Genomic DNA, 11,595 nt, shown 5'->3' on the forward strand with positions numbered 1-11,595 from the left:
GGTTAAGGAGCTCCCCCCAGCTGCCTGTCCTTGGCGAGTTCAGAATCAGGGGTTCGAGGGAGCCCTTTGCCCTGCCAGGGATCAGTTTGGAGGGCGTCCAGGACAACAGGTGGCAGGAGTCGGGAGCTGGCCAGCAGAGGTCATGCGCCCAGGGAGGGATCATCATGGCCGATCGTGCCCGGACTGTACTGATCTCAGGCTGCTCGTCCGGAATCGGGCTGGAGCTTGCAGTGCAGCTGGCTCGTGACCCCAGGCAGCGCTACCAGGGTAAGGGGCCCAGGGCGGGACTGAGAGGGGGAGGGGCGGGCACGGCCTCCAGGACCCTCAGCCCCCTCAGCACTATTTCCACCAGCCCTTCCCTTCCGGCTGCATTTGTGGGCTTGGGGACGACCCGACAAGTGGAGGCCCCCTCGCCACGTCTCCTCGTGAATCATCCCCTCCCCTTGTGAGTGTTTCCTGAGCACCTGCTGGGTGCCAGGCACTGTTCTAGGTGCTGGAAATACAGCTGTGAACAAAACAGACCTAAATCTCTGCCTCAATTAGAGGTGTAGTGGGGGAGGGGAAGGAGGACAGACAATAAACAGACTTTACATTTTTATAATATGCATAGCGCTGAGAGCAAAATAAAGCAAGGGGGACGTCGGGGTGGGTGATGGTTTTAGAAGGGCTGGTCAGGAAGGCTTCCCTCAGGCATTCCCTGGGGCTCCCCCCCGCCCCCCCTCCCCAGATTACTGCTCCAAGATAAGCCTCCTAAGTGAATCTGACCTTGCCGGTTCCAGGAGTCCTCCAGGCCTAGGGACTTGGCCTCCTGCAATTCTGGAGTCAATTGCCCCAGTCTGCACCCCACCCATGGAGAGACCTCTGACCCAGAGCAGGCTGCAGTCAAAGTGGGCAAAGGGCCATTGCTTAAGAGGAGGCTGCATTGTCCCAGTTGGCAGAGCTGCTCCTCCCGGCCCTCCACCCTCTGTCTTAGACACATGCACAGCTTCGGATGTGATACCCTGAATGCCTGTATGCAGGAAGGTCACTGTGCTCTGTGTGTCTGTGGCAGGCAGACAAGTGTATAAAACTGCTAAAAGATGAGGTTTATTCAGTGTTTACAATGTAGCAGGCTAAGTGTTTTGCATCTAGTTAGATATTTGATCCCCACATCACCCTTATGAGGTGGCTGCTATCATTTGCCCAATCTTAGAAATGAGGAAACTGAGGAACAACTTGCCAAAGGTTCATGCTCGGGGTCACCCAGATAGAAAGTGCCAGAGCCTGGATTTGAACCCAGGCAGCCCAGCCCCTGGGCCCACACTTGTCTCTATACTGTTTGTGGATGCATGTGGCCCCATTCTTCCGTGCAGCACCCATGAACCACACAGGCCCACAGGCCATATGTAAATGCCCCGTAGGAACATGCATGTGTCATTGGGGGTGCATACATGGGGGGTACAATCATATACAGGTGTGTGAGCTCAGCACTCTGATAAGCCCAGGTTCAAATCTCAGTTCTAACATTAGCTATTGTTGGGACAGACCAGGAATGTCACATAGTTAGTTAATCTGTATGATGGGGAACACTTTATCTACCTGTCTGGTTACCATTGCTAAACAAATCACCCTCAAAATTTATGGTGCAAAACACTATAAGCATTTCTCTCACAGTTTACAAAGGCCATGAATTCAGAAGGGTTCAGCGGGGCGGTTCTGACTCAGGCTCAAAGGCTAGAAGTAGAAGAGAGGAGGCTGGACCATGGCGGGGTTGGGACAAGCATCTCTCTCCCTGTCCGGAACCTCAGCGCTTCCCCGTGGGGCCTCCCTCTCTGCGGTAGCTTGGGTTTCTTCCCAACCCTGTGGCCTCGGGCCGACGGCATCAGGTGCGAGTGTCCCGCAGACAAGCTAGAGCAGCAGCACGTTTCCTGGCCTAATCTCAGAGCCACACAACAGCACTCCCCCCATATATTATTATGCTTCACAGTGAGCTGCAGGGTTCAAAGGTGGGGGGAGATTTCATGTTTTGATGGGGGAGCAGCAAGGTTCGAGAAGAGCATATGCAATGAAAGATGCAGCCGTCTCTGGAAAATAAGCCAGTGACCTAATCACAGGGTTCTTGTGAGGATTAGAGATAGTGCTTGTAACAGTGTGTAGCATGGTTGCTGGCACATAGTAGATGTTCAATAAGCTGGAACTTACGTTGATGATGTAAATGTGTCTGTTCATACTTGCATGCGCACATAGCACATATATTTATCCTAGGTGTATATGCATTTGTTTTCTCAAGGCAATCTGTTTTGTATTTATTTTATTGTCTGACCTACTAGACTGTGAATTCCAGGAAGGCATGGGCTTTATCTTATTTTCTGCAATAGCTTCAGCACCTAGAATAGGACATGGTAGGTGCTAAATGCTCAATAAACATGTGGTATGGGTAAACATGTAAACATGGATAAACATGTAAAGATATGTACACAAGTGTCCATTTGTGGGTGCTCAGTGAATGTAGGTGTGTAAACATGTGGGTCTCCATGCTTCTGTGATGGCTCAGGCAAGATCACAGAAACGTGCCAGTCCATACATGGGGAAAGGAGCCAGCGCCTGTCCCCACTGCTCTCTGTCCCCAGTGGTGGCCACCATGAGAGATCTGGGAAAGAAGGGGACACTGGAGGCAGCTGCCGGGGAGGCTCTGGGTCAGACGCTCACCGTGGCCCAGCTGGACGTGTGCAGCGACGAGTCAGTAGCCCAATGTCTCAGCTGCATCCGGGGAGGAGAAGTGGACGTGCTGGGTGAGACTGAGAAGCCCCGGGGGTCACTCACCCCTCCCTGCCGAAGCCCAGATCCTCACCCCAGCAAGGCCCTCTGGGGTGTGGGCACCAGCTCTCTTGCTTCACCGCCACCCTCTCACCCTGAACACAAGGGGTAGACGAGCTGGCCAAGAGCCCAAGGTGCCCATCAGGTTATTAGGGATACAAGAAATAAACGGAAACCTGGGGTTAGGGAGGTTTTATGGAAGAAAGCTTCTCACATATGGAGAAAATCATATGTGATTGGGAAAATTACTTTGGTGAGTCATTTGGGGGAGGACGCATGATGAAGGAAAAAATTATGGTTCCTTAATAACCTTCTAAGGAGGGTGGTTGTGGCTAGTTTGCTGCAATTTGGGGTCAGAGCTGAATTGCTCACACATTAAAGGGGAGGTTGTTCCTGGTAGCCCTTCCCCCACCCACGCTAAGGGTCCCCTATAACAAATGTTGAATTATTTGTAAATAGCATCAAGGTTCCACATTTGTCCACCCAAGATACCCGGAACTGATCCTGGATTCTGAGTGAGCGGGTGGAGTGATTCAGGGAGTGTCCCTGGAGGAGGGACACTAGAGGGGACTTCAAAGTAACCCTCGGCACCTCTCCCCTAGTGAATAATGCTGGAGTGGGCCTGGTGGGGCCCGTGGAGGGGCTCGGCCTGGCCACCATGCAGAGGGTCTTTGACACCAACTTTTTCGGAGCTGTTCGTCTGGTCAAAGCTGTGCTTCCTGGCATGAAGAGAAGGCGACAGGGCCACATTGTGGTGGTCAGCAGTGTCATGGGGCTGCAGGGTAAGCTCGAGGCCCACTCCTGGGAATCCTCACAGACTCTGCCCCCACCAGCTAGAAGGGTGGCAAATAGGTTTTAGTTCATATTCCAAATGAGCCAGTGTTGAGAAGGATTCTGAAGCTTGGAAGGAAAAGTTCTGGGATAGATTACCTCTGTATGCCATGGTGCGGGAGTAGCCAGTGCCAGTGGCCTACTGCAACCCAGCATCAACCCCACTTCTGAACATCTCCAAAAATCTCTCCCAACCGTCCCCCAAAATCCAAAAAAACCCATCAGAACTCCTTCTCCTGACATTGCTCCTTGACAAACACTCTCCACCAGACCCTGGAGATGTCTGGACTTGGGATTCTGATGTTCCTTAGCGAAGAGGGCAGCGATCGACTAGTGGTGTCTGCCTTGGGCCTGCTGTGGAAGCCACCTACTTGCCATCCATGCTCTTGGGTCTCCTCTCCTTGAACCCCTCTAGACTCCCTCGCTCCCCCTGGACATTTCCTCGGATCTGCCCCGACCAGCTGTCCCCTAAGGAATCCACCCTATTTATTTTCTCACCACAGAGAAGGTGCATTTACTTTGCTCACCCTTTTGGCCCCTCACCCAGCCACATTCATTGCTCAACAGGACTGATAAGGACCCAGCTGAACAGGACTTGCCCTCAGCAGCCCTGGAGACCCCCAGATCCAAGTAGCCCTCAGGAGATTAGTGGATGAAAGGAAGTAAGGGACATCCCTGGGCTGAGGGCAGATGGCATACTGCTGGGAAGAAGTGGCACCTGGAACCTCAAGGCAACCTCATCCTGACCCCCACGCTCCCATCACACAATGCCATACACCCAGCACCCAGGGAGCTCCTCATTCCAGTCCTCAAACCCTCTTTGTTCTGTCTCCCAAAGACTCCACCCTGGACCCATTAAAACCATCATCCAGGCCCCCAAAGGGCCCACCTTCCTCCCATCCTCTCAGGTGTCATGTTCAATGACGTCTACGCAGCCTCCAAGTTTGCCCTGGAAGGATTCTTCGAGAGTCTGGCCATCCAGCTGCTCCAGTTCAACATCTTGTGAGGCAGACACTGGGCGGGGGTGGGGGGTGGCGACAGGGAGCGGGGAATGGAGGCCGTGGTGGGGCAGACAAGGAAATGGGGGAAATGGAGGAGATGGGGCAACAGGGAGGAATGCAATGATGATGGGGGAAACGAGGGGGTGAAAAGGAAAGAGGGACAGTAATGAGCAAAACGGGGCGTGAGTGTGCTGGGGCACCAGGCTCCGTGCCCATCCCGCCCCCAGCATCTCTCTGGTGGAACCCGGCCCAGTGGCCACCGACTTTGAAGGGAAGCTGCTGGAGCAGGTGTCCGCGGTCGAGTTCCCAGGCACTGACCCCGACACCCTGCACTGCTTCCGGGATCTCTACCTCCCGGCCTCCAGGGAGCTCTTTATGTCTGTAGGGCAGAGCCCACAGGCCGTGGCCCAGGTGAGTGGGGGCCCTGAGCCCCAAGACATGGCTTAGGTATTTAGGGGCCCCCTCCCCCACAAAACTCGTGTCCTTGAGACCCCGGGCTCAGGGCTCCACCTCACAGGTTATTGTCAAGGTCATCAGCTCGGCCAGCCCACCCCTGCGCAGACAGACCAACGCCCGCTACTCGCCCCTGACCGCGCTCAAAGCCGCCGACCCCTCGGGCAGCCTGTACGTGCGAACGGCCCACCGCCTGCTCTTTCGCTGGCCGCGCCTCCTCAGCCGTGGCCTCCGCTGCCTGGCCTGCGGCTGCTGGGGCGCCCGGGTAAGACCCCGGTGAGCCTCGCCCAACCCTCCCCACTGCTGAACAGCCAGACCTCTTCAGTCCACACCCAGATCAGAGGGCATACCGGCCATTCATTCATTCTATCATTCAACAAATGCTGCCTGACCAGCTCTGCACATGGGCATTGCGCAGTCTCCAGGCACAGGACCCGCCCCCACCGTGGTCAGGACTGGGGCAGAGAGGAGGAAGAGGCATTGTCCGTGGACATTGAAGAGGGAGACAGACTGGATCTTGGGTCTGGGAATACAGGAATGATCCAAACACCTCTATCACCCTCCTCCCCCACACATGCATGCGTAGAGCTGGGTTGACTAGGGGGTCTCCAAACATTCCTGGCCACACACCCTCCATCAGCAACATGCGTTTGTGCACACAACAGCAATGTACATATATTTTTTTCATAAAATATAGATTTGTAACCACTAGCAATAACTATACTAAATATTTAATAAAGCTCAATTTATGTCTAAATAAAAAAATTAAAAAGCAATAGGGTCCACATCACACCCATTAGAACGGTTACTCTCAATAACTAAAACAAAAAATAACAAGCTTTGGCAAGGATATAGAGAAATTGGAACCCTTGTGCATTGTTGGTGAGAATGTAAAATAGCGTCACCTCTATGAAAAACATTATGGCAATTCCTTGAAAAATGAAACAGAATTATGATACGATCCAGCAATTCATTTCTGGGTATTATCCAAAAGGATTAGAAACAGAATCTCCAAGAGATATCTGCACACCCATGGTCATAGCAGCTTGGTTCAAAACAGCAGCTCAAGTGTCCATCAGCGGATGGATGGGTGAACGAAATGTGGCCCATCCATACAACAGAATGTTATTCAAACTTAAAAAGAAAGGCAGTTCTGACACATGGAACGCCGTGGATGGGACTTGAGGACATTACGCCCAGTGAAATAGGCCCATCACAAGAAGGCAAATACTGTGTGATTCCGCTTATATGAGGCCCCCAGAGTGGGCACACTCATAGAGACATAAAGCGGAACGGTGGGCGCCAGGGGCTGGAGGGAGGGCTGCGGGAGTTAGTGTTTATTGGGAAAGAATTTCAGTTTTGCAAGACAAAGAGCTCTGGAGAGAGATGGTGGTGACAGGAACAGGACAATGTGAATGCACTTAACCGCAATGAAATGGACATCTAAAAATGTTAAGATGGCAAACTTTGTGCTACGCATATTTTTACCACAAGCAAAGTTACTTAAAAAGCAGCAGGGGTTCCGCCCGAGCCCTCCACAAGCGTCCTCAGGTTCCTCGGCCCTCCTCCCGGGACTCGGATGCAAATGGACTCTGGGTGTAAATGCTGGCTCCGCCTCTTTTTCACTGGGTGACTCCGGGCGGTGACTCCTCTGGTCTCATCCTCTAGGAAGCAGGGTTAGCGATGACAGTGCTGAAAAGACAGGAAGAGACCCCTGCACTGTTACGCTTCAGCTGGAATTTTTGTTGTGGTTCAGGTTCAACTGCCACCTGGGAATGGCAGTCTCCAGGCAAAGTTGTTGTTGTTTTTTAATTCATGTTTGCTCTACAGCCTATTGAGATGGAGACACTCAGACCCCTCCCCCACTCATTTCATAAATGAAGAAGCCAAGGTTGTCAGGAGCAGAAGAGAGGGGTAGGAATCAAGTCTAAGGCTGTCCAACTCAGTTATGCAGGGATCTCTAGTGACTTAGAAAAAGGAACACTGAGTCTGGGGCCCTAGGAAGAGATTTGTTTGAGGCATAATGGGGCTCCTTAGTACGCTTTGTCAAATTAATCCTCCCCTCCCCTCCCCCTTATTGGATTTTTGAAATGATATTGGAATGCCTGCCAAAGAATATGTGAAATCAGATCATGGTGACGGGTGTGAGAACTGAATAAAATTGTGAATATACCAACAACCCCTGCGGAATCGGGCACTTTAAAATGGCAAATTTCAAAGTACATGAATTACAGCTCAATGTAGAAATTAAATTAATGTTCTAAAAGAATATATGAAGCGCACATATGCAGGAAGTCTTTGGATTGCCCCAGGAGGCTCACCCAAGGATTGCATCAGCCAAGTGCCTCTACCTTTGGCTTCCGGTTGTGTTGGGTTCAGCCAATGGGAAGGATCACCGGGAGATCAGAGGGTGGGAGGAGAAAGCCCCGGGTGCCTATCCCCCTGAGCTGCTGCCCTGCACCCCCCCCTCTGCTTCTTCTCATTTTCCAGGGCTAATGATTGCATGAGCCCCCATTGTCCACCCCATAAATTCCTGTGTGGCTTAAATCACCCTGAGTCAGCTTCTGATGCATTTAAGGAAGGATCACCACCAATCCACATGGCAACTATAAAAATAAATGCAGTGGGCGTGGGAGAGCTGGATTATTAAATCTCATTGGATGCTTTTGCTATTTTCTAGTGTACCCTGGAGACCAACAGAGATTGACGGAAGTTCAAAAGGTGTTCAGGACCCTCTAACACTTGCCTCTTTATTTCAGCCCTCATACCCCACCCCCGGTCTTCCTCACCTTAACAAAGACAAGCCTGGTCCTGTGGCAGGGGTGTCCAGCCTGGGCCCACAGGCCACACGAGGCTCAGGACAGCTATGAACGCAGCCCAACACAAAATTATAAATTTACTTAAAACATTGTAAGATTTTTTTGTGATTATGTGTCACAGTGCACTTAATGTGTGGCCCAAGACAACTCTTCTTCTTCCAGTGTGGCCCAGAGACGTCAAGAGATTGGACACCTCTTCTAGAGGCTCAGGCCAAAAATCTGGAGTCATCACTAACTCTCCTCTGCCACACTTCGCAGCCAACCTATCAGGGGCCAACCACTTATCCTGCACTTGAGCACTTGGCCTGCAAAGTATATTCAGAGCCAACCACCTCAGCACACCTTCTGGCCCAACACTGGCCCAGACACCGCCATTTCTCACTTGCAGTATTGCACCGGCCCATAGCCCCGCTGCCCCCGCATTTGCCCCCCGCAACCCAGCCTCCACCTAACAGCCCAGAGGGTCCTTAAAAAAATCTTCTGAATACATAAAATGCTCACAATGTTTTTTAAAAAAATAATTAAGAGATGTTTTTAAAAACAATTCCGTTGTCAGCTGCCCAATTCCTGATCCCTCACCCCTGCCTGCTATAACTTGCTGGAGTTATCTATCCAGATTTTCTTTCTCATTGTGCAAGGAAAAGAAAAAAAGAAACGATGAATGGATAAACTGTGGTATATACACACACGCAAAGGGATGCCATTCAGCCTTGGAAAAAAAAAAAAAAAAGGACACCCTTTCTTACAACATGGAAAAACCGTGAAGACATTATGCTCAGGGAAGTAAGCCAGGTACAAAAGGACAAACACTGTGTGACCCCACTTACAGGAGGTCCCTATAGGGGTCAAATTCATAGAGACAGAGAGTAGAGGGTGGGAGTCAGGGGCTGGGCGGTGGGTGTTAGTGTCTAATGGGGACAGAGGTTCGGTTTGGGAAGATGGAAAAGTTCTGGAGACGGGTGGTGAGGATGCTTGTGTAACAACGTGAATGTGCTCAATGCCGCTGAGCTGTGCACTTAAGAACGGTTAAAATGAGAAACGTTATGTAGTGCATATTTTATCACAATTTTTAAAATAAGTATTTTAATGGAAAAACTGAACAGATCCTTTTTTGCTCTTTCACAGAGAGCAGCGTACTACACACGCTGCTGGGAACTCCAGCCCCCTCCCGAACACTGTGGCTTAGACATTTCTCACGCCAGTCCCAGCGGGCTCCCGCAGCCTTTTGCCGGGCTGCCGTGTAGTCCGTTGTGTAGGTGAACAACAATTGATGCCACAGGCCCTGTCCGGATGGATTTGGGATTTCAAATCATAGTAACAAAGGACACACCCAAAATGATTCTATAAAAACAGAAAGATAACGTCGCTCCCCTTTTCAAAACCCTCCAATGGTTTCCTCTCTTAGAGTCAAGTTACCCGCTGTCAGGCCTCCTCCACGAGCTCACCCCCGAATACACCTCTCAAATTATCTCCCACTCTCTCCCCCTCACCCACGTCATTCCAGGAACACTGGCCTCCTTGCTGTTCCTTAAACGCGCCTCGCACACTCCCACCTCAGGGCCTTTGCCCTTGTTGTTCCCTCTGCCTGGAAAGCTTTCCCCAGACAGACATGGGGCTCCCCGCTTCATCTCCTTTCGGTGCTCACATGTCACCGTCTCCGAGAGGTCCTCCCTGATCACCACAAGATCGTACGCCATCACTCTGTCCCCTTCAACTGCTGCATCTCACCTCACCGACATATGCTACAGTGACATGCTATGGTCTGCCTCTTGCCCATCTCCACCCACTAGAATGCCAGCCTCATGGGGAGGAGATTGTTGTCTGTCTGCTTAGAGCATCCCCAGCCCCGACAGCAGTATGTGGCACATGACAGACACCCCAATATCTGATCAGTGAATGAGCAGGTGGGTAAATTAATGCATTAAAGTGAGACGCTCTTTGACCTAATAAGAAGGATTGAAAGATCTCTTTCTGCTCCCTGGACCTCCATGCTCCATCTTTCTTCCAGGTCTTTGCACAGGCTTCTCTCTCCCACAAACAAAACTGACTTCTCTCTCCCACCCCGGACCCTTCACCTGATTACTCTTACTCCGCTAACACTGTCAGGTCTCAGTGGAAATATGACTTCCTTGGGGAAGGCGTCCTTGACTCCTCAGGCTAGTTGGGTTAGGAGGCTCCTCCAGGCCTTCACCCTCGCCCGTTTCCTGGGTAGTTCCCTTTGATCAGGCTGTGACCTCCAGGGGCAGATATCGCTGTCATTTCACGGGGCTTTTGGCCAGTCCCTGAAGCCTTGGGGAAAACAAGTGGGGTGATTAGAAGCCCTCGGGAGCCGAGAAATGACGGGAAGAGCCTGAGCTGGGACTGGAAGTGACTAAGTTGGGCACCTCCAAGCTAAGACGCTCTGCACACCTCCTACCTGACACAGAAAGGGTACTTCTCTGAGCCTCAGTTCCCTCATCTGTAAAATAGAGGCTTTGCTGGAGAGAAGGTCTCTACTAGGAGCCAGAACTTAATAACTGTTTCAGAAGTGACAGATTTTTGTGTTATTCCTTGCCTCCTGGGTCTAGCCCAGCCTTTCCTAGGAAGCCTCTGCTGGAAGCCTTGGAGGAGGAGGCGGCAGCAGCGAAAACAGAGGCCATGCATCCCCGCGAGGCCGCTCCTCCTACCCAGCTTTGGCCTCGTCGTCGGCCTCGGCCTCGGCCTCCGCGCTACAAACCCGGGCTTCCAGGGACAGGGAGGCTGGCAGAGTCTGAGCGGCGGCAGCAGCTGCTCTGGGCGTGCGGCCAGCGTCCCCGCCCTGCGCCCGGCATTCCTGCGGGAGGAGGCCGAGCAGCTACTCCGCTTGCGGGCGAGGCTGGCTGGCGCCCCCTCGTGGCCAAGCGAGAGACTGGATCCTACCATTAGCGGCTGGAGTGGACAGGGTGGAGCCCACAGCGGCTCTTAGCCACCCTCTTACCCTCCTCCCGCTCCCTCTTAAGCCCGGGTTCAGGGGCTCAGCTCCATCACTTAACGGCTGTGTAACCCTGGGAAAGGCACTTAACCCTCTGTGCCTCAGCCTCCTAGCTGCAAAATTTGGGGCAGGACGCTTCACCTTCCAGTAGATTTTTTTAACCAGCAAAACGGGTTCGTGGGTTATTAAGTTGCTGAGAGTATTAAAAGACACCATCTTGGTGAACGTGGCTGCAATAAACATCCACTGCAAAAAGATTTCTGTCCTGTTCACTGCTGTGTTTCCAGCGCCTACAATAAGGCCGGATCAACAGTAGATGCCCAACACACGATTGAACAAATGTTTATCATTCTCCTCTGGGGGGACCTGGGGTGGGTACTAAGGACAGACGTATGAGATGTGAGTTCCTGCTATCACTCATTCCGCCAATACCCACTTTTGCCTCCATCCATTTCTTCATTGGATGGCAAGGCCACATCCCAAAAGATACCCCCACCCTGTTTGCTCTCAGCATGTTTCCTGTCTCCTTTGCTGTTCATCAGCACCCAAAGGCAGTCCTTCCCTCCCTGGAACCACCCTAAGTCAAACGGAGACTCAAGGGCACCACAGGTCTGAGCATGCTCCACAAACGGCTAAGATGCGCCTACCTGGCAAACGTTCCCAGTCAGAAGACAGAGACACCAGCCCTGCCAGAGGGAACCCAGCCTGGATACAAAGGTGGGAGGGGCTGAGGATGGAGCCTCTG

General features: G+C 52.0%; 1 protein-coding gene across 1 annotated transcript; it reads left to right on the forward strand.

Annotated features, from left to right (window-relative positions):
* The first annotated feature begins 164 nt into the window (after positions 1-164).
* On the forward strand, positions 165-5,800 carry RDH8 (retinol dehydrogenase 8). The gene is made up of 6 exons (XM_054562006.1): positions 165-267; positions 2,610-2,771; positions 3,399-3,578; positions 4,536-4,629; positions 4,856-5,039; positions 5,146-5,800. The coding sequence occupies exons 1-6, from the start codon at positions 165-167 to the stop codon at positions 5,359-5,361; spliced, it is 939 nt and encodes a 312-aa protein (XP_054417981.1). The 3' UTR covers positions 5,362-5,800.
* The last annotated feature ends 5,795 nt before the right edge of the window (positions 5,801-11,595 follow it).

This window comes from Pteronotus mesoamericanus, unplaced genomic scaffold (assembly GCF_021234165.1).
Source record: "Pteronotus mesoamericanus isolate MK-2021 breed Mesoamerican mustached bat unplaced genomic scaffold, CSHL_Meso_final scaffold_636, whole genome shotgun sequence".
Taxonomy (NCBI): Eukaryota; Metazoa; Chordata; class Mammalia; order Chiroptera; family Mormoopidae; genus Pteronotus; species Pteronotus mesoamericanus.

Coding starts and splice junctions, on each gene's coding strand:
- RDH8 (XM_054562006.1), top strand. CDS start 165: ATGGCCGATCGTGCCCGGACTGTACTGATCTCAGGCTGCTCGTCCGGA. Junction 268..2,609: donor CCCCAGGCAGCGCTACCAGG/GTAAGGGGCCCA, acceptor CTCTGTCCCCAG/TGGTGGCCACCATGAGAGAT. Junction 5,040..5,145: donor GCCCACAGGCCGTGGCCCAG/GTGAGTGGGGGC, acceptor TCCACCTCACAG/GTTATTGTCAAGGTCATCAG.